We start from the raw sequence: 23,377 nt of genomic DNA, 5'->3' as shown, positions 1-23,377 counted from the left end.
CACAACACACTGGTTGAAAACCACTGTCCTAGACAGATTTCAACTCCCATTTGCCCCAGCCTGCATGGCTTCCCATCACGGATGATGGGAGGTTTAGTTCAGCAATACAGATTTCCCACATCTGTTGTAAAATAGCTCAAACTGATGCTTAGTAAGTCATTTCCATAATGTCGTTGAAAGGAATCTCTTTCCCCTTTCAACCTGCTAAATACCCTTCCTCCTTGGCCCTGTTATCAGGGCTGTGAGCAAGTCAGAGTCCAAACAGAGGGGTTAGTCCACAAGAAACTGCAAATTGTTCCAGAAACTATTCACAATTCTATCAAATTATTCTTTCAACCTTTCAAATATGTTTTAATTAAGTGTTCACTCATGATTATTTGCCAAGAAAATATTACCTGCAGAACTCTGCCTAGAAAAAGTTCGTACATTTCCTAGGTTTCTCCAAGGGAAACCAGGTATTTTTAAAATGTGTAGACTTAACGAGATGTTATTATTCTGTTAAAGATGTCAGGTTTTCCATCCTGATTGTCCTGTTCCCTGGCGAAAATACTACTTGCCAGCCTTTGCAATTTCAGCATCACCAAAGGTTCCTTCTGCTACCTCATTAATCACTCTACTGCCATGTGCTATCTTACCTGCAGATGTAATTCGTCTTGCAAGTATCTTGTAAATTCAGGCAGTTCGGTTTCTCCCTGTCCTCATATGAGCACGCAGGGACAATAGTCTGCCGTCTCCTCTCTGTACATGCAACGTCTCGGCAGGAGCAGAAGAGCATCCCATAACTGTGCTTCGGGGGGACTTTGTCGAAAAATTGCCTCAGGGCCTTATGACACTTCCGCTTATTGCAGATTTCATTAGACACACTGCTGGTACAGGGGGTTATATAAGCTGATCGGTATTTCTTGCAGGTATCGTTGAGGTTACAAGCTTTTGCTGCATCCAAACAGTTGTTCCCCTTTGATATGGCAGGCTCCACTATACATATAAAAAGAAGGGAGGGAGGAGAGAAACAGGATTATAGAGTTGCTTCAAGATTTGTATTATTGAGATATCAAGGACATTTGTCAGCTCAAGAAACTTCTGGCACCAGAGCTGATCATAAACAAATAAAATAAAAGATAGGCAGTAGGATTTCAGAGTTACATGCAAGTTCATAGCTGTGATCCTCAAGCCACCAAGGTGAGCTAACAAATGGAGATGAGGGTAGGTGATATATGCAGCAATGTGCAGCCCTAAGCTCACATGCAGCTGCCCAATGTACTTCAATGAAAACTAGGATCTACATAAATCCCTACTTAGGTGTATCCCCTTGAACGATGCTTCCAGCTCCACCCCCCCCCAAAAAAGAGAGAGAGCGGGATGATTTTGTGAACATGGACCATGTGGGTGGGTTACTCATATATGTCCTGGTTCACATTTCATGTTCTAGATGCATGATCACCTCTACCACTAGGCCATGTACTGCTACTTCTAGTCGCTGGCAGTGTGACCACAGGACTTTGAGGATGGCAGTCCCCATGCCATAGTAAAAACCTGTAACTGGCAAAATATAGCTACAACATTCTACAGGATTTCAACATTACTGCAGTTATAATTATATATTAAACCTCAAGTTTATTTTGTCTACAACACAGTATGCAGAAATGCATACTAAATCCAAGTATAATTTCCATGTAATTTGCAGGGCATATAATTATGCAATATAGGCATAGTAGACACTAATTACTATGTGATTACAGAGTAATTACATGCCTATTTGTTTCTGGAAGGCAAATGCTATGCAGGATGCCTTAAACTAGGCTGCCTTCAATAAGCAGTTACCAAGAATCTACTGGATAATGGGTTCTGAGTTGTCACATATCAAAACAGAGATTACATTCTTAAACTACCATCAGCTCAGGGCCCACCATAGTAGACTGCAGAAAAGAATGAAATAGAGAGGGGAGGTGACACCTAGACTGGGTCTCAGTTACTCATCACCTTGCTAGTCTTCCTCAGCGGCACTGAGACCTGAGCGTCTCCAAAGGATTAGAGGAGACAAAGACATACACATTGTTGTTACCCATCACACCAGTCTCTTGTGTCCCACAAAGACAGCCTAGTTAGTGTAACCCAGAGTCAAGTTTTATGTTGCCCTTTCTTTTTAATATATATTTACGTAAAGTTGCAAAGTTCAAAAATAACAACAACAAACAAAATGAGAGATTACTGGGTGCAAATAATATCTCACACTTTTCATGGGTTTTTAAAAAAATCCTAAAGCAGGGAAGCCAACCTGTGACCCTCCAGCTCTTGCTGGGCAACAGATTATAACTTCAGAACCTCTGTCAAGGCAAAAATAACGACGATTACATCTCCCCCCCCCCCCAATATGCTGGCAAAACAGTTCTGGGGTTCCCCCAACCCTCCAGAGCAGATTTAAGGGGAGACATGGAGCACACAAGCAGAGGAATGGGAAGTTCGTTGTGTAAATGGGATACTGGATACAACCCACAATATATAAATATCTCCTTATTCTACCCACAAACCACAGATTAGAAAAGCATTACTGCACGTATTGAGATCCCTTTAGAGTGCCTATGTTTTGCGACATGCAAATTTATGATTAGCAGCAACTGGAATTATATAAAACATGAAAGTATTTAACGTTCAGAACAGTCACACCCCTTAATTTTTAAAGCAGTTTGCAGATGCAAGTCGCATTAACTTCAACTTGGAACATGCCTGCAGAATACTTTGAGGACATTCTTGACGGTTATTAGGTGATTTATATCCTATTTTCTTCATAAATGAGATGAATTTTTCACAGAAGCAGATGTTCAGGCTCAATGTTTATGAAAATCTATGCATCTTCCCCAGTTACACCTGTTATTCTGACTTCAGATACAACCTTATGAGGATTCACAGAGAGGGCTGTTAATTTGTTAAAGAGTTAGCACATTTATGATCAGCACAAAACTATTTCCTTCGAATCTGGCTGATCTTAATATTGGTAGGACAAGAACATCTTATATCTAATTAAGTGGGTACAATCCAGGCAAAGTCAAGCACTTTGAAATCTCATCAATTTCAAAGGGAATGTGAAGAAATTTATTTCACCTTCCCCTAAAAATCAATGGGACTTCAAAGTACTTCGCCCTTGCTGGATTGTGGTTTGTGTAATTTTGGGTCATAAATGTTAAGTCTGCAATCCTAAACACACTTACTAGGGAATGGGATCATCCCTCTGAACACAGTGGGAGTTGTTTCCCAGAAATATGTATCGGCTTGTTTTATAAACCACAATGATATGTTTAACACAGAATTAAGATGGAGTACAAAGCCTAACTATGGATATCCAACTATTTATATGTTTAGATTTCTTTTATAGCTAGGCTTAGGATTTCTTGCATTTGTACACATGAACAAATTGTACATTTGAACAAATGCACATAGGGGCAAACCATGTAAATGACGTAATGTGTAGTTTGACTCTGACATCCTAGAGATCACTGCTTGTTGTTGTAGATCAGCCTTCCCCAAAGGCTACAACTCCCATCATACGTAACCACTGGCCATGCTGGCTGAGGTTGATGGGAGCTTGTAGAAACTTGTAGAGGGTACCTTGTTGGGGAAGGCCCTTCTAGATCATATGGAAGTATCCTAATAATACTGGTATCCCAATAAGTGAAGCAGCCTGAAGCAGCCTTTCAGATTCTATCTCCAAAATAAACCATTATGAATATTTCAGAGATTGCAACTATGGCTTGTATCCAAGTTTCATTTTTAAAAATGAAACTCCTTTCTCCCCCATGTCCCATATTCTACATCCTGATCGCACAGAAGGAAAGATGAGCACACAAGTCCACCTTTCCAGCCCCACTGGGAGGAGTTATCTCCAGTGTCCAAGCTAGTACAAAGGAGCTGATGAGTTGTTGTTTTCCCTGCTATGTAGCCACAGGGTGTGATGCTTCTGCTTGTGGAAATGTACTAGAGAACTCCCTTTCCATTTCTCAGAAAGGAAGTGTAAGAAACTCACGGGAGAGGTGGTGTTGCAAAGCTGTAATAGCAAAACTGCTTAGCAAAACCACACAAAGACAACTGATACAGGCTTGGGCAGCTATCTCTTATGTTACTACACTATATGATTTCAACACTAAACCAGAGGGAATTATGTATCAGAATAACTTTCTTTATGCATCCGGCAGAGAAATCCACTCTCAATCCACAAGCTATGTGGAACCAGGCAGTGGTGAGGATTTATGGGTGATTTAGCAAGAAAAACAAGAAAAACAAGACTTTGACTAAACCTCATTAATTAATTTAATTTAGAAAATACAGTGTGGCCACTTGTTCTGGCAAACGTCTCCCAGTTCTACCATTGACTTAGCACATAACCAAGCCAACTACTATGCTTAAAGTCTCTCTCCCAAGCACATTTATGAAGGAATAATTGCCACTGTCGCCACAGGGACTTCAGGGGCTGATTTGCGGAGGATGCAGTATATAAGCAAACACCTCATCAAAACATTATTATTTATTTATATATCACACCCAGAGTACATGGTGCTTTACAGGGTACTAAAACGACAGGTCCTTGACCTGAATTAGCTTACTATCTAAAATCTGACACACAGAGGAAATGACAGTGGGAGGGGAGGGGTAAGCAGGGGAGCAACTTGTGGCTGTTTCTGTTTTACATACATGATGCACATCCCATCATTTATAACTACATTTACTACAGCCACTGGATCATCAGCATGCAATGTTCATTAGTGCAGCCCTCACCAACCGAGTGCCCTCCAGCCATTTTGGACTACAACCGCCATCAGCCACAACCAGCACATGCTTGCTGAAGGCTGATGTGTCCAAAACATCCAGAGGGCACCTGGTTGGCAAAGGTTGCATTAGCACACGTGCAGAGTACTCAAGTACTCAAGTCTATTGATTGTGGGCATGCTAATATTACATGAGCACAATTTAGGCAATCCATTCCCCCAGGCTATAAGGGAGAGCAGGTATGAGCATGGCAGCTCTCTCCTTTATCACTGTCACCTTCAGCTACCTGAAAGATTAACTTCTGAAGTGAGGAGGGGGCTCTCCAAGGTTCTACATCATACAAGGAACCTAGCCAAGTAGAGCAAGGTTCCAGACTGCAGACATTTGCTTATAACATATGGAAAGCAATTGGGAGGGCAATGGAGGGGATGGAGCTAATGCCATTGTCCCTACTGTCCCTCACACAGTGATAATCCCATGGGTGACTAAAACACTCAAATGGGACTCTACAAATAAGTGCATTTAAACACAAAGGGGAAAGCACAGAACAGTAAGCGCTTTAGCTGTGTGCTGTTTAAGTCACATCTTGCTTCAAAGCAGGGTTGTAAAAAGACATTGCCTTCTGTACCACTGTGTATTAGTCACATCCAGAACTGTTTCTATTCCACTGCAGTTTTTCTTCCACCCAAACCTATGTTATTCCTCTTGCTGCCCACTGTGGCACAATTGTGTAACTTACGTATACTACATAATTACATAAATTACATTGTCATTATGTTATTCCTTCCAATTCACTTCCATGTAAAGGAAGCACCATGCAAATGGTGTGGGAGGGGCACAACTACACATCGTTTCCAGACTGAAAGCAACCACAACAGCAAATACCAATCATAATCACTGGATTTACCGGTATATTCGTTCTTGATATGAGACAAATAAGCAAGCACCAGCAATTTCCACTTCCATTTTCATTTTTGTCAGAGTTCGCTGACATCCCTACTTCCAAGTAAAACGAGGGGGGGGGATGAGGGCTGATGTGAATAGAGTTAAGATAGGACAAAGGCATGTCGACACACACACACACACACACAGAGAGAGAGAGAGAGAGAGAGAGAGAGATTTCTACACATTCAGATCCTAATACACAGATTTTGGTGAACAGGCTGTTCCATGGCCTAACACAGCAGTTGAGGAAGCAAGTTCCTATTGGTATAGCAAGACAGATGGCAACAAGCACCCCCATGATGCTGGTGATTTCAGTTGACGATGTACATGAGGATGTATACCAAGAGATGCAAAGACACATCTGTGTATCCGACCTGTTTGTGTGGTCCCCGGTGCGGTAAGGGAATCCATATGCAAGAGCAGGCTTTTGCCTGCAGAAATCTCTTGCTGGATTAGGGTGTCAAAGTGAGAGCTGATTTAGTGCATGCAAAATCCCCAAAACACAGTGAGGGACTGTTTACCAGCCCCTTGCCAATTTACAGAGTATCATTCAGTATTCCTTTTTATTATTGCAGAAGTCAATTCGCAACTTGTTTCCTCTTTCCTTCCAACTTGATTAATTACCATGTTAACATAACTACTGTTCTCTTTCTTATAAATGGCCTCTCTCTAAAGTGCTGCTACTGCAAAATAAAGCAGGAAAAAGCTTCTAGTTCCTTGCTTTAGTACTGCAGCCCCACTTAATTATCCTTATTTTTCAAATTTATGTTCTTTTCCAATAAAACTTGCATGAATATTATAGAAAATCAGATAATATAAAGGGGGTGCTTCTTGTAACTGATCCTTCGAGGTCCTGCTGTTGCTGTTCTCCCTCTGCCACTTGGCAAATGTTACATTTAAATGCACTTGTTGATCAACAAATTGAGTTCTCAAGTGTCATGTAGACTGTTTCAAAGAGATTGCATTACTTACTGATTAATTTCTACTCCCTGGATGTTCCCCCACCCCGTGTCCAAAACCACATTAAGCATTAATCTGAAAGGAAGCCTCCCCTTGAGCAACATTTTAAGTTTATAATAACTAAGCGGCGAAAACCATTCTGTATACTCAAAGCTGCCATTCATTTCATGGAGACTTCAGCTGAAGGCAAAGTGGGCACTTCTGGATCCTAGGCTAAATTCTTGCTTACTTCTTTTTTCAATGCACACAATAAATAAATCGCTAAAGCAAAATAAATAGGATAAATAAGATTTATAAATGCTCACTCAGTTATGGAAGTACTTTAGAAAGTGCAATATAGACATAGAGGAAAGAATCCTGTATGGACAAACAGTACAAACAGCAGTACAAATGGTCAGAAATTATGGGAGTTGTAGTTCAAATAATCTGGATGGCACCCAGTTGGAGAAGGCTGTTGTACAACAACAAGCTGTGGTCTCAGAACCAGCCTGCACATTAGTCAATTACATGAGGCAGGATTCAGCTAACTCATTCCTCTAGCAGAGGCCAGAACAAGGACTTCCACTGTTGCAATGGAGCTTTCCTCCATTTTCACCCATTAACTCCGAAACTGGCTCTTGGGCATTGGGAAAATCCCTGAAACACCATGCAGGGAGTGAAAGAGGTTTGTTTCTTCTGGTAAGCTTGTGTTGGAGGAACTACTGTCATAGCACTACATTGACTTCCTCCCATGATAAGCTCTAGTCAATTTACCCTTGACTGCAATATATTTTTTTGCCCCTTGCTGTGGTCCTAATCCAGACTGGGCCCTTGCAACTGCTGCCTGCATTGGAGCAGGGAGTGGGGGACTCTTATTAGGTTCCCTGTGTGGCTCTTTGTGAAAGTAGACTGTTACGCTCAAGGGCACACAATACGATCAAAGCAATATGTAATTTACATCTCAGGCTGAGGTTTCTTTCCAGCTCAGCCTATTTGAGAACTTTAACTGGAGATGCCAGGACTGAACTTGAGATATTTTGCATGCAGAAGATGTGCTTAAGCACAGAGCCATGACCCCTGGACTGTGACTTTGTGAGCGCAAGGATGATTTAGCTATGAATTGGCCATGAATAAATTTAGGGTGGAAATCCAAAGTAAGTCTTTGACTATCAGAGGGTCAAAATTCAGGAATGACCTTCTGCACAGAATTTACAAGAAGTCCTTTTCAAGGCAGGGTGGGAATGATATGTTTCAGCTGCAATCTTAACCATGTCTGCTCAGACATAAGCCCCACTGAACTCAAGGAGGCTTACTCCCATGTAAGTGGAGTTTAGGAAGGCTCTTTTTCCAGGTTTATTCTGCTACTTCTGCTGAAGCCTACTGTGGGTGAGAAACATTGCTTCACTTTAGAGAATCAGAATGGTGGGTGGAGTGGATTTATTTAAAGCTGTTTTTAGCCACTCTTCAGCAAAAGCTCTCAGAGCAGCTTACAAAATCAAATCAACAATGTATAATTTAAAGAATCACAGAAAGAAGGGTATCATAGCAGAGCAGAATAAAATACCAGTATTAAACAACACCTACGGATCAAAGCACCAGTGGCCTGGCTAACTAACCAGGACAAGGCAGTTTGAGCACATAATGCCAATCCTGGCCTGACTGTGCTGGCTGCCAATTAGTTTTGGGGTCCAATTCAAAGTGCTGGTTTTGACCTATAAAGCTTTAAATGGCTCAGGACCTCAATACCTCAAGGACCACTGCTTCTTACATGGACCGACCCAAACCCTGCAATCACCATCTGAGGACCTTCTTTGTGTGCCCCCTTCCAGAGAGACTCAACTGGTGCCTTTGTTATATATTTTTAGGTGCCAGGCAAAAACATTCCACTTCAACTAGTCCTTTGGCTGTTAGACAATCTATGGCCTTTTAAATGTGCTAGGCTGGTGTATTATTATTATTTATTATGTTGTGTATTTTGTGTTTCTATTTGTAAACGTCCCTGTGATCTTTGGAGCATAGAAAATTAATACAACAACAACAACAACAAACAACAACAAAGCATCTGAAAGGTCTGGACAAATAAGAAGGGTTTCACCTGCTTCTGAAAAGAAAACAAAGTTGAAACCAAGAGGCAGGGCACCATGACTGTCACTATCAAACCTGTTTCAGAAGTAAGAAGGGCCACAGCAAATGATCCATATGCCTGGCAGATTCATGGTAGAAAATGTAATCTCACTAGTCTCAAGCTATTTAGGACTTTCTAGGTCAGTGCCACTTGGTATTGTGCTCAATAACAGATCAGAAGCCAGTGTAACATTTACAATACATTAGCATTCTATTTTGAAGAGAATAGAGGCAGAAGTTTCCACTTTATGCTTAGGAATAAGGAACTGTCTGTTTGGGACTGGCCAAGAGTTCTCCCCTCATGTCAGCAAAGTGAAGGAAGGAGAGGGGAGGCCAAGCAGACATTGAATTCCTCCCTATATTTAGGAAAGATAAGAAGATACGTTTGACACAATTTGTCTTTCTTTTGGGATTACATGCAGGTCCCACTATCCAACTGCTTCCTTTGTGAAAATTCATTTATCCAAACACAAAGAATTATACCCAAACCTCACTACATACACGGCTTATTGAGATACCCTAACAACTGGAGTTTTTCTGCTTCCTTACTTGTTTGTGCTTTGCTGGTGGACAGCAGCCATTTTCAGGCACAAACCATGGAAAAGGTGATAAGGGAGAGAGACTAGACAAATAAGAGGGCAGGAGAGATTGGACAAAACATTTCCCCCCTTGCCTCTTTTTAGCTGGTGGGCTGCAGCCATTTTAGGAAGAAACCATGGCAGGATGGGGAGGGGGCATGTGGAGGGAGGAGAAGGAAGAGAGATCCATTGCACAAGTGGAAGTCCTTGCACTCACAGGATGACTTCATTGGCTAAAAACCTATACCAGACTTTCAGAAGGAAGTAAATACTTTAGTATGTGCGGGTCCCACTTACCAACACAATGTGTTCTTAGGAAATCATTTGTTAGGAGAATGTTTGCATAACAAGCTGATGATTTCCATTATCTCCTATGGGAACATTTCTATTTGTGGTGCAAATATTTTATAATACAATGCTGTAAAATCCAATTCTTCAATCACTTCCAATATCTCTCTTTCTGTTACTGGTTTATCTAGGTTCTATTGCTCTCCCCCTTTGTTAAACATGGCACTATTTTATCTGCTAAATACTGTTCTATGTCCCCTTTTCCTGGGTCTTGTTTGTTTAAGTTGGAATAATTTTCTAAGAATTCCACTACAATTTCCTCATTTGTCATGGCCTGTCAACGTTTCTTTTTATTGGGAAGACATGACTGTTTTGCTGATTCTGCCTTATTTAGTACACCAATAGTTTCCTTGCTTTATTCCTTCATTCAAATGTTCTCTGTTTCAAAAACAGAGAACTCTGTTTGGTATGTTTTTGTATGTGTTTAATAATTCAAGTTACTTTTTGTGTATGTTCAGCTGCCTCAGAGTTTATTACAAGGCTGTGAATGCATAGCAAAGTGTCAAGTGCACAAGGGTTTGCTTTGGGGGCATGTGGTTGTGGGTTTCTATCAATTAATTGTCACATACTGCATTGCTCATGTTACATTGGTCACAGGTCATTTGCCAGAACACCCTCAGTATCCAATAAACATTACCATAAAAATAATTAGTTATGTATATTGTAACAGATGAGTTTTAAAATTCATACTTTTAGAGAAAGCAATAATCCAAGTTACAGGTAAATTTTCAGGTTGCAAAGCAGTTACTTTTTCCATATCTTTTCAAGCACAATAAAGAGAATGCATTTAAAATACATGTGGCATGGCTACTTTTGTAGGGAAGATCAAGCCAGTTACCACACAAGCTAATAAAATATTAGCTAAAACACAAAATATTATGTAAAGAAGTTTACAAATGCTATGTTGGTCACTACAGAATAACTTGGGAGACAGTTACTTAGTTACTTCCCAATTAGTCCCTGGGCGATATAAACCAAAACAGTTAGCTAATGTTAGTTTTCCTTTTTAGCCCCGTGAAAAAAAATAAAAATAAAGGAGAAAGTGTTTCAGCTTCAAATTTTCCTCCACCCCCCCATCTGATTGAGTAGGTTAGTAATGGAGGTGTTAGTCACCACACCTTTACTACAATGAGTCTTCTAAGACTCTTTTTCCTGTGATCTTGGATATGTTATTTTCAAGACTAATTCTTGGGTCAGTTAATTAGATGAAGTTGATAAGTTATTCTTAGTACACTGAAGTAAGACAGAGTGAGTTTGTAAGGTGAAAAAGGTTAGTTGCTTAAGCTTATGATAGTAAAACCAGTAGAAGTTTAGAAAATACCAGATCTTGTTGTTTTCTTTTGCACATTACGCTTTTGGAGCATGCATTAATCCTCAACAGTACACTGTTCTACAACTGAATGAGTCTGTGGTAGAAATTGATGAACCTGATGAACATATCACCACTTCTCTGCCCTCTAATTTCACATTCGTCCTCACTAAGTTATTCACGAACAGCTCTTCATGAGCACTTTCTCTTTGCGCTTTCTCAGAGTGCACATTCAGCAAACGCATTCTGGGTGGCTGCCAAGACTCTGCGCTTCGTGCGCCCTCAGAGTTTTAAAGAGGACATCCCCTATCAGGACCCTCCCCTCTGCCAGCCACATCCAGTCTCCTCTGGAGCTAGGCCATCCCTGCAGGAGGATAGTGGACCTGTATCTAACACAACAACTGTTCTTGCAGCAATGCCCACACCCCACACAGAATTCACCGAGTGTTTTAAAATATACTACAAAGAAACTGGCAGAGAATGGTTGATCCCCATCTTTCAGCCCCCAAGGCCAGAGCAATAAGAAACAATCTCTGTTGTGTATTCAGTTCCTGGGTTTTTGTAGTTCATTTTGGCTTAAGGTCCTGAGAGGCAGAAGGGGATGCAACATTCCTACAAAATCTCTCTCAAGCTTCCTCAGCCTTGGCCCTCCAGATGTTTTTGGTCTACAACTCCCATGATCCCTAGCTAGCAGGACCAGTGGTCAGGGATGATGGGACTTGTAGTCTCAAAACATCTGGAGGGCTGAGGTTGAGGAAGCCTGATCTATCTGATGGTGCAAAAGGCTGCAAGTGATCTGTAGATCAATGGCTCGTTCATCAGCAACATCTGTGACATGATTTGTGGGACTGCTGCAATCTATGCCAAACTGGCGGAAACTAGACTTCCTTGTTGCAAAACTCAGATGGGACATGCGTCCAGGTTGTTTCCTTTAATACTTGAAGTGAACAAGTGTTCTTGAGTATACAAAATGTTCCACCATTAGAAATGAAATGCTTGAACATAATCAATGGTTTGCAAGTCATATGATCACTGATGTAAAGTGATTAATAGTGCTGTCTCAGCAAATGCAATCATTACATTTTTAATTAACCTCTTCAACCTCCTTCACCTTCTACTTTAGTTATACATTAGCTCTTTGCAGTTTTGCAGTTGTTTGCGTTTGATTAGGTTAAAACAATCAAATGAAAAATTATCCCTCCAATTTGTAAAATAACCCTTGCTACTTACAAATTAGAAGGTATTGTACATGTTTCTGAAGAAAGTACTGTTATAAATCAGATCTAGGACACATATTTTGAACTCTGTGGCTTTGTTCCCACCTAATTTTTGTTTTGGCAGCTTACTGCTAGTTAATGGCTCTGGCTACCAGGAAGCTGGCTTTTCAAAAATTTCTCTCTCAACCTAATTATAATTACACCATATAAATCATACAATGATCAATTATACAAATCTGAGGTTCATGCATTATTTAACCTAGCATTTGAATCTACCCAGCAGGACAGGAAATTCCAAAGCTTCTCAGCTTGCAAGGGCTTCATGGACATGGCAGTAGTGCCAAGGATGAAAATACTGAGGGCCAAGCTTGACCTGAATAAGGACAGGAAAAACTGAAATGACTCCATAAAAACTGAACACGGTCCACAACATTTCATCATCCACATAATGTGCTTAGTAGGTAAAGCATTTTGATTCTGCTTTCACGACCTGTGATTATTCAGTAATACTCTGCAGTACTACAAGAAAAAGTTGACTTGGGTTATTCCGAAAAGGGGTTGTATGAAGAAGCGAACCAGCATCTAGGTATTTGATATAGATTTTCCTGCAATCATTGACATACTCAGAAAAACATTCATTTCAAAGATAATCTAAAAACAGAGCACACTACAGGAAAAGGTTGACAAGAGAGCTATGTACAAATGGCCTCTTGGAATTTTTCAGCCTAATCAAGGGAGAGAAGCTGAGGGGACCATTTCAGCAAATTCTCAAGAGGGAGAAGAAATTCTTCAAACAGTTCCTCAGAGGTGGGCCTCACCATTAGCACTGGCACTAGGGAAACTTCTTCATTTTTGCCTCAAGGGCAGTGTTGTTTTTATTTTTCTACCCTGGACACAGGGATGGGAGAATCTAATGAAAATTCACCCTACTTGTTCCTTGCCTTGTCAAAGTGATCTGGCATCAAGAATAAGGAGGAGCAGAAGCAGACTCAAGGGGTTTGGGGAATTGGCAGTGGGCCTTTCCAATGTAGTGGGATGTGGGACTTGGCAGATGCCCAACAATGCTGAACCCTGACAATGACACCAAGAAGCACATTAACAGCCCCTGAGCATATCCCCCAAGGTGTCTACAGTGCGACTAGCGACTCCTGCATATTACATAGGAGGGTCAAGCCCTGCTTGCTGTGTTTGCACAAGGAGACTGAGCCACCCCTAGTCAACACAGTGACACAAAGTCTGTATAAGATTTAAAAATGATCTGTCCCAAGCATCATCAAGACAGATGCTGCACTGATGGCAACAGGCACAGAGGTAGGGTGATGTCTGACATGACTAGAGCTGTCAAAGTGAAACAAGCACGGGACAGAAATAGCAGAAGTTACTACCAGCAGCTGTTGAAGGAACCAGATCCTTCATTTCCCTCCTGATAACTGAAAGATAACTGTTTTTGGGGGTGGGAGTAGGCAGAGAGAAGTTTATTTCCTGCAATATAAGTTGCAAACAGCAACTGGCTGTTCTGTACTCAAGCTGGTGTGCACTACTGCAAATCTACTACATCTTATTAAAGCAACATATGCAAATATGTGTGTTATATATCTTTTTGTTGTAAGAATCATAGTGATACATTCCATTTTATCTGATTGTGTTAACAATGGAATTTACTTTTGATGTTGCTTGTGGCATGTCTTTATCCACTTCAAGCATTTCCACTGGAAAGAAAGTATAAATCAGGGGTGGAAAACCTCTAGCCTGTGGCCAAAATCTGGCCCAGCATGGGCTCCAATCTGGCCTGTGAGACCATTTCCCCCAAACCACACCCACATGCCCCACACTTGAAGTCATGCGTGACGTCAGGTGTGAGGCAGGTAGAGCTGTGACTGTGGGACTAAGTTCCCCACGGGAAACTTAGTTGTGCAGGCAATACTTGCAGAAGTAGGAAGTCATGCTTCCTGGATCAGCTGCACAGCCATGTTCCCTGTGGAGATCTCAATTGCACAGCTGATCCCTGCAGAAAGCAGCATTGCCAGCCCTGCACTCAGTGCCTGGGAAAATAAGTAGGTAAAGTAGTGTGATCACTCCACTCAGACCAGCATCAGCAGCTGGAATTGCCCTCCCATCCATTTCTCTTCCTCAGCTTCCTCAGCAGATGCTTATTTTTACCCTATTTGAATGTATTAATGTGTTTTGTAAATTGGTTTCTCTTCAGCTCGCTGTTCCCCACCCAATGCTTTGTATTTTGTTAAAAGGTGGACTTTTGCTATAAGCTGCTTTGGGCACAGCTCATTTTGGGAAGTCAGCATATAAATAAACTAAAATCAATCCAACACCAACTTTCTACCCCATCAAAATCATTAACTCCATAAATTAATTACTTCTCCCCTTTAAAAAAAAGTAATAATAGTGAGGCATGGATAGGTGCAAACCTATTATCATTTAAAAAGAAGGTAGCCACAGCTCTGTAAATGAGTCACTTGAGTCATGTACCAGTGAAACACAATCTTAAAAATAATGAAAAACAGAAACAGAAAACAGCATCCTTAATATCTGGCAAGCTCATCAACAATACCACTGGAGACATTCTTTTAAAAAAGCAGCAGTTTTAATCCTAAGGTAAGTTCATGCAAGTAAAGTTTCTCACCCACTCTCTCTCCTGCAGCCTCAGAAAGCTTTTTCAAGTCTGCTCCTGAACAACATTTCAATTAAGAACACATCTTTCCACTTAATGTCTGGTATCAAATTTGTATATGGTTCTTATTTTATGGTTTTATGTTCTATTGTTCTGTAAATAAACATAGGATGTGTCACATGGGACTGCTGGGGGCCATAGAGATGAGAAGCTTCCTTCTGTGAACATCCTTGCCATAAGATTCAAGATTTTGGGTGCCCTTTGCTGGTAACCTTCCAATCCCCATTCCCCATTGCTGAGGGGCCACAACCATCCCAAGAGCGGCAGGAAAGATGAAGAAATGATAATGTTTTTCTTCTGTGTACTTCTGTGAGTAAAGCTCTTATAACCCAAGCCATCCTTGTTACCATGGGGCAATTTTTCAACTTAAGACTCTGCCCCGTAGTAATATTTCATTCAGGTAGAATACATATTATTGAAGTGCCAGAAGTCATTTTCTTTTGTTGCATTCCTGTCTAAACTATATAGCCAAAACAAGTGTGTGCTCCTTTCACGTTGTGACATTTTTTCTTTACTGATTCAAGAAGCACAGTTGGCACATGAGGAGCATTCCCATTGTTCTTTCCTTAAAATGTACAAGCTTTTTTGATAGGCCACAAATTATCAACAGGTGCTCAGTTTGTGGGAACCAATAAAACTGCAGCACAACATGTCATAGACTGAGAAGACAGGAGTGTTTGTGCTTAGACCAGAGATGCTGAAATCTGTCTATTCTAAGCGTGACAGGCTGAGCAATAGTGAAGTGTGAGGGGTGTAGCTCTAAGGGAGAACATCTGCTTTGCATGCAGAAGGCACTATGGTAAATCCCTGACATCTCCTGCTAGGGCTGGGTGAGACTCCCTGCCAGGAAGCTGGTGAGCTGCTGTCAATCAGTGTAGACAAGACTGAGCTAGATGGAACAATGGTCTGACTTGGGAAAATGGCAGCTTCCTATGTTCCTGTGCAGTATAGCCACTGCTACTTCTGCAGCCCTTTGCTCATGCCAGCTGGGGCAGGGGACAGGCAAAATTCTGTCCAGGATATACCCAAGTGATCGGGCCCAGATCAGGCCTGATACTATGCGGGGGGTCAAATTTGACCAGGGGGTCCGGCGCGCTTCCTCCGCGCAGCTCTGCTCTTCCCCCTTGGAACCTTTGACTCCAGCAGAGTAAACACAGCAGAAGCAGAAGCCGGAACGTTCTGTCGTGTGGTGGCAATAACTCAGGCTGTCACGCAGCTCTCCTTATCTTAAAGTCTTTATTGCTGTACAGATCAACACATCGTAAATCTTCCCGGTGAGACGCAGCTCATGTTGCTCCTTTCTCAATGGAGCCTAACACGCAGAGTGAAAGCACACGGAGAAATCCACGCCCCTTCCGTGTTCTCTGCCCGCCCTCAGAATGTGAGGCGTCATCACTCAGAACTCTTAACCCTGTAAGTTCTGAGCCCCCTCAACACCCCCTCTCGAATCACGTTCTGAGGGGACTTCTGAGTGTTCAACACCTTCCCCATTGCCTTCCGCCCCTTCCTGGCATCGTTGTTAGGCACCTGTTGAACCCCACAAACCTCAGGTTCGCACTGTGCGAAACCAACCCACGCATTTGTGACCTGAAACCTTTCAGGTGGAATTCCCTTTGTTGCCCTTGAAGACCGCCTGGGCACAAACTGGGGTGCTCCTCCTGACCCACTGGGGCCAGCATGTGCGTCTTCCTCATCAGAAGACTCCCCCTCTGACTTGACACGTCTGTGAGCTTTCTCCATTATGCGAACAGGAGATGAGGGCTCACTCTTGGACACTCCCTTAACAACCTGTGGAGACGCCCTACTCTGTTCAGGGACCTGGTCTCCACCAGCAGGTTCAGGCTCTGGCTCTCTTTCCTCCTCAGAGTCAGACAGACAATCTGAGTGAACGTCAGAGCGCGCTTTGCGCCTTGCCCAACCAGCCTGCTCAAAGAACTCAGCCTGTTTACTGACCAGAAGCTTGGTCTGATCACCTTCTGGGTATGCGAATCTCCACCCCTTGGTCGCGGGTTCATACCCACAGAAGATCATTTCCTGGTACCTTGGACCACCTTCTTGCTGCAACCACTTTGGTACAGGCACCATGGCCCTGCAACCAAAAGTGCGGAAGAAATGCACAAGCGGCTTCTGCCGATGAAGCAGGAAATACGGGGTGTCACCTACCTCTGCATTGTAGCACCTGTTCATCGTGAAATTGGCCGTTTTTACCGCCTCCCCCCAAAAACTGTGAGGCAAACCAGAGTCATCCAGTAGGATTTCGGATGCTCGGACCAGAGCTTTACTCCTCAGCTCTGCCACGCCATTCTTCTGAGGAGAAGTCACCTTGTGACGTATCCCCCTCTGGCGAAAGAAACCCTTTAGAGCAGACCCAGTGACCTCAGAACCACGGTCAAACTGGAAACCTTGCACCTTGGTGCAGAACCTCTGTTCCACCTCTGCAACCCAATCTTTGATCAGTTGCGCTGCTTCCTCCTTAGCTTTCAGCGTGAAAGCCCATGCGTTCCTGCTAAAATCATCTGTCAGCACCATCAGCCACTTGGCCTTGCCCAGACTTGGCTGTGGCATACCTACAAGGTCTGCATGCATAAGCTCAAAAGGCCTAGTGGTGACCCTCTCCACCCTGGGATCAGTAAACCCCTTGTTTCTGGCTTTCCTGCAAGCCTTGCACTTCAAAGGTTTACCACATTCTTTTACCTTGCAACCTTTGGTGCACTCTGATAACATCTGGACGTCCTCACAGGACCCATGTGACATCCTCTTGTGCCACACGCAAGCACACGACACATGAGTGTGGTCAGTGGCTTTCCCCTCACCCTCGAGAGGTGATTCCAGAACAAAGAGGTTGTTCTGATTTCTTTCAACACGTACCAGTTGCTCTCCACCTCTGGAAATTGTACAAACATCATTTTCAAAACTCACAGAATATCCCTCCTGTAAAAGAGAAGGTACAGACAGCAAGCAATGCTTTATCTCAGGGAGAACATAAACCTTCAATTCAGCCTGTAAAAAAGAGACAAACAAGTTAGCAACATGGGTTACATGGCCCTGTGCACCTGTAGCAAAACTAACAGTTTTCTCAGTTGAAACAGCTTTGCAGTTCCACATTTGTCCATCAGGTGGCGCTGTTACCAAATGGGCATTCGCAGCTGAGTCAACAACCCAACGTAGGACCCTCCCCCCACTGGAGTTGTCCTTCTTTGTTGCCTTAGCAACTGACTTGACCTTGGAGCTCTCGCTGCAGGTGGTGTTGTCCAAAACTGCCATCGAAGCAGACAGTTGAAAAACGCTGTCCGCCCCTTCCGGCCGACCCTGGGACTTTCCACGCTGGCCTCTTCTCCCGGGCTGGTTCCCATGGGAAACGACCTTGGGCGCATCCTGCCTTGGCTCTTTCGCTCTCTGTGGGCAGTTGCGTCGCAGGTGTTCAGCCGAGGCACAAACAAAACATCTCCGAGTGGAAAACTTTTCAAACTTGCCTTTGGACGTCAGCGCCCCCCCAACCTTTCCAGCAGCTCTCCTTGAGGCTTTTCTGCCGTTGGGAAAATGGCTTTTGGCTTCTGCTGTGGTTTCTCTGCAAACCCCTCTCAGCTCCTGCCAAACAGCCTGGGCACTCTCAAGACTCTTGGACTGGCCTTCCTGGCCTGCACCCCCAAACTTGGGTGCAAAGCCTCCAGAGGAACAGCTTGCCTCTGCTTTCCTCTTCCCAGCTTCCAGCAGCTTTCCAGCACACGGCTGCCTGTCTCTCTGGCGTGTCAAAGCATCGCAGCAGCTTTTGGACACGGCTCCAGCCCACTTTGGGCTTCTAGGGCGTCCCACAGCCCCTGTGCAGCTCTTGGCCCCCTCTGGGCCTCTCTCAGGCTGGCGTCTAGCCCCCTCTGGTGTGGCTCCCACTCTCTTCAGTGCCTGCCAACCTCTCCAGGGCTCCATCCCGTCTGCCTCTTCAAAAGGGACTGCACGCGATTCATGGCTGTCTGCCATCTCTCCCCGGGGGCCCAGCTTACTTACAGGTACCTCCCGGTCCGGCAGATCCTTCCCAGCGAGCTCCCTTCGGCTGGCTCCAGCTACTCCTTAGCTGGCCTTCTCATCGGCTGGCCTCCGGCTGCCGCCTCCTCACACGCACGAACGTTGCTTATCTTTATTGCTGGTCTCCCATAACCTATGCGGGGGGTCAAATTTGACCAGGGGGTCCGGCGCGCTTCCTCCGCGCAGCTCTGCTCTTCCCCCTTGGAACCTTTGACTCCAGCAGAGTAAACACAGCAGAAGCAGAAGCCGGAACGTTCTGTCGTGTGGTGGCAATAACTCAGGCTGTCACGCAGCTCTCCTTATCTTAAAGTCTTTATTGCTGTACAGATCAACACATCGTAAATCTTCCCGGTGAGACGCAGCTCATGTTGCTCCTTTCTCAATGGAGCCTAACACGCAGAGTGAAAGCACACGGAGAAATCCACGCCCCTTCCGTGTTCTCTGCCCGCCCTCAGAATGTGAGGCGTCATCACTCAGAACTCTTAACCCTGTAAGTTCTGAGCCCCCTCAACAGATACTGTCAAGTGACAACAATGGGGCTGTCTTAGGATCCAGTTGATCTCAGGCTAACTGAACAGTTCCCTATCCCTGAAACGTCTAGTCTGGGAGTCTTCCATGGGTTACCACTGGCAGGAAGCCCACTAATGGCCAGAGTAGGAAGCTGGTGGAGTTGTTCTGGGCAGAGAGAGACCTTCACCCCATCCACCCTCACCTCAGATCAGGGGTTTGGACTGCACCCTGAGCCTGGATTCAACCCCTCATATTTGAAAAGATAACCAGAAACTACCATGTCTGCTAGAACATCAGGCCTGCATTTGCCTTTCCCCCTCTCCATTCACACAATATATCAGGAGCATTTTAATAAGCAATATTAATACTATAGAAGACTGACATGTCATTGACCTAGGGCCAGCAGGATATGAGGAAAAGAGAAGTGAGCAGTTATTTCTCCCCTCCAAAGATTTCTTCCTGGTTGTTTTTTTTAGCAGTAAGATTAATAGCACATGAGATGTACGTTTTCCTATTAACAGAATGCTTTTGACAGTAAAGGGCCATTGTTAAAATGATGTTTTTCAAATGCATCATGTCAGAGTCTCTACACATTGCCTTTTGAAACTCGGCTGCCTTTGTATTTGTTTGCTCAGAATGCAACAGTAGACAGGGTTTTGGCAACATATGTTCTGTTCACATTTGCAGCTGGGAAGGAAAGAGTACAAAAACCACTTTTCCACAGGGGGACTCCAATTATACTGCAATCTACGTTGCTCAAAAAATATTCCCCTCTTCCCACTTTGACACTGCAGTGCTAAACCAGATGTATGCGCAATGTCCCTGAAATAGCCAGAAATGCTCAAGGTTGTCACACACCACACCACCTGCATAGGACCACCACCACCCCTGCCGAGTTACTCCTGCCTGTAGTGTACACTGGTGAGGCTCTCAACTGCACGCTGAAGACCCATTGGGCAAGACTGGTTGGGGTTGGATGTGCATCTGAAGCCTATGAAAACCTCTATGCAAACCCATCTTGTGCGAAAGAAATACAGTATCAAAGATGCAGTTGCCTGTAGTCCATTTGTACAAAGGCCCTCAAAAGACAAGGCATGATTAAGAATACTATTAAATGCAGCAGAGACTTTAAACAATATGAATAATGATTACCTACTAAAGCAAAACACAGTGAAGAGAAAAGGTATCCAGAGTAGATTAGTGGGTCAGTAAATATATAGAGCATAGAAGTCCCACATATTTGACATTTGGAGAACCAAGTGATCCATCAATGTCCCAGGAACTGATCGATCAAACAGAATACTGCTACTGAAACCTAATAGTATGATAGTAATAATGTAGCCATAAAGCCTCTAGTCTATAATTGACTGCTTCCACTTCAAGCTAGCATGTCTAAAACAGTGACTAATGTTCACCTAAATATTTCACTTGCAGTGGACAACGATCAGTTACACCTCGCACTATTCTCAGCAGATTGCTTGTATATGATAATGGACTGTGTGGACAGAAGACAGAGGGCGGAAAATCTATTTAAACACGGAAGCTCAAGCGGAGCACAGTATAGAACTCGAGAATGTATTGGATGGGGGGTGGGAGAGGGGGAGAGAAAGAGAAAGCGTGTAGCCTGACTGTAAATTATAACCAAAAATGAGGTATCACAAAATGGATATCCTAATATGATTACATCAACCTTTAAGAGCTTTGTAAAAAGCTTAAGAGCGTAGTCAAAAGAGAGAACAGCCCAAATTTATTTTTCTGACTGGACACAGGAATAAAGGCACAAGACAAATGAAATGAAATGGGTTTTACTAGGGCCACATTTTATTAACAACATCAGCAGTGAAAATTAGAAGTGCAGGACCAAACCTAAACATCAGCCTTTGTAAGAATAAATGCCTACCAATAACAATGAGGCTGACAGGTTGAAAAGCACTGATAAAGAGGATGGGGAAGCAGTGTTTGGGGTGTGGCTGTGGTGTATTTGTGTGATTGGCATCTGCCTGTCTCAAGAGACAATGGGAAGCTTCTCCAAGAGTAAAGTCAAACTGCTGCATTAGCAGCACCAAAGTGACCTCTGCAGGGTGCAAGCCAGGGCAGTGTTCATACATATGTACATGTATATACACAATTACCACGGCTCCATTAGAGACTTTACAGCAGGAATGGGAAATGTCTTGCTTGGGGGCCAAATATGGCCCTCCAGGCCTCACCGTCTGACCCTTAGGATTTGCCCCAGCCATATGCCGTCCCCAGTCATACCCTTCTTCCCAGGACATGCCCCTCAACAGACTTGCTTCACACCCTTGCGTGTTTGTACCTTGAATTCTGATCTTGCTTCTTGTTTGCCTTGATGGAAGGGAGAGGAGGATGTGTGAATGTGTGTAAATATAGCCTACCGTTGGAAGCGCAAAAGTTGAATTCTTTTCTTTGTCCACTTTTGCCTCTTGGCCATGCCCTTCACTGGCATGTAACATACACACACCCCGGATGATTGTCCATAATGGAATGCAGCCTTTGGGCTGCAAAAAGCTTTCCCGTCCCTGCTGTGCAAGATTCAAAGAGTGGCCAGGGCAAGAGTATGAGACCATCCCTCCAAATCTTATGGAGGCATTGTCCTCATATTGCTGGTGAATGTAATCAGCAGCATGCTAGTGTGCGCCCAGAGGCTGCCCTGAACTCACACTTCACTTTAGTCTGGATAAGGGTAGCGGTTCTCAGAGTAGAGGTTCTCCCTGGTATCATGCTTAGTTTTGGGACTTCAAAGACTGCAAGACCTCTTGCTGCTGTCCAGGACTTATTCCTGCTCTCCAAGTAACCCCCCAAAGCAAAGCATGGCATCAGGGGGAGCCCCTGCCCTTCTCCAAGCTTACACGTTACAGTGAAATTTCATCAAAGAGAATTGTGTACCCCATAGCAGGATGGTGACTGCATTTGTGGATCCTTCCTGAGGCTCTAATAAAATTAACACCCTAGAATTCAGTATCTGGGAAGCCAAAACCAGATTATAAATAAGATGAGCCTTTGAAGACCAGCCGGATTTGTACTAGGATAGAAAAGCTCACTTTGACTTTGACAATTATTGGAGCAACTCTGGAGCCTTTTCTGCTCCTGAAGATGATGTTTCAGCTTACTCTGAGACCTGGTCTCTCCCCAGCTGTTTGGTACTGGCTTTCCCACACATGTCCAAATGCTGGACTGCACTGCTGGTGGTATTTTAACTTTATTCGCTCTCAAAAGAGGATCTTGTCTTAACCTACCATACCTTAAGTGTTCAAAACAGAAAGGGAAAATTGCCTGCTGGCGACCTCTAAGGGATGAATTTGACCAAGGTTTAAAATCTGATGTGTGTTGCTTTTCTGCCCTTCTCACAAGACTTGCCATTTTAGGTTTCAAAAACAGGAAAGTCGTCATTGCCATTTAAATGCATTGCCAGGGTCAACCATATTATTAGGCAGAGTATGCCGAATTATCACATATACAGGCAGAGGGGGGCAGCACTGGCAGCACCCTCAGTTATTCCTCCAAGCCAATCCTCTAAGTTGGGAATCAGAGATGTAGGTGTAACCACTTAGCCTGTTGCCCTCAGTTGAAGTGGGGAATGCTTCCCCACTGCCAACTGTTGAAAAAATATTCAACTACCAGTCCAGTCAGCATCTGAATATGGAATAGGAGGAAATGGCATCTTGTCTTTTCCCTTGGGCAGCGAAATGTATTGTGCCAACCCTGTGCATTGCATTTCTACTGGGCTGTGCGTGTGTATTGCTATTATGGGGAAGGCTCGGTAAATGGTGTATAAAGACAAAACCGGGATATAGGATATAAGATTGGGTTGTAAAGTGCATGTCTCGTAACCATAGTTTTGTCACCTGCTCTGCTCGTACAATGTTCTATATATAGAGGCCCACCTATTACTCTCCCCTTTTGTGCCCAGTAATCACTGCTT

The 23,377-nt window shown here is 43.6% G+C and overlaps 1 protein-coding gene across 1 annotated transcript in view; it reads right to left on the bottom strand.

Annotated features, from left to right (window-relative positions):
* The window catches only part of GFRA1 (GDNF family receptor alpha 1), a 190,883-nt gene that overhangs the window by 71,157 nt on the left and 96,349 nt on the right, over positions 1-23,377 (bottom strand). The window contains exon 4 of the mRNA XM_053389100.1: positions 636-975. Within this exon, the coding sequence (XP_053245075.1) occupies positions 636-975 (340 nt within the window). The remainder of the gene's footprint in view (positions 1-635; positions 976-23,377) is intronic.

This window comes from Podarcis raffonei, chromosome 5, assembly GCF_027172205.1.
Source record: "Podarcis raffonei isolate rPodRaf1 chromosome 5, rPodRaf1.pri, whole genome shotgun sequence".
Lineage (NCBI taxonomy): Eukaryota > Metazoa > Chordata > Lepidosauria > Squamata > Lacertidae > Podarcis > Podarcis raffonei.
The sequence above is the reverse complement of the archived record's forward strand: the minus strand, read 5'-3'. Positions and strand labels throughout refer to the sequence as shown.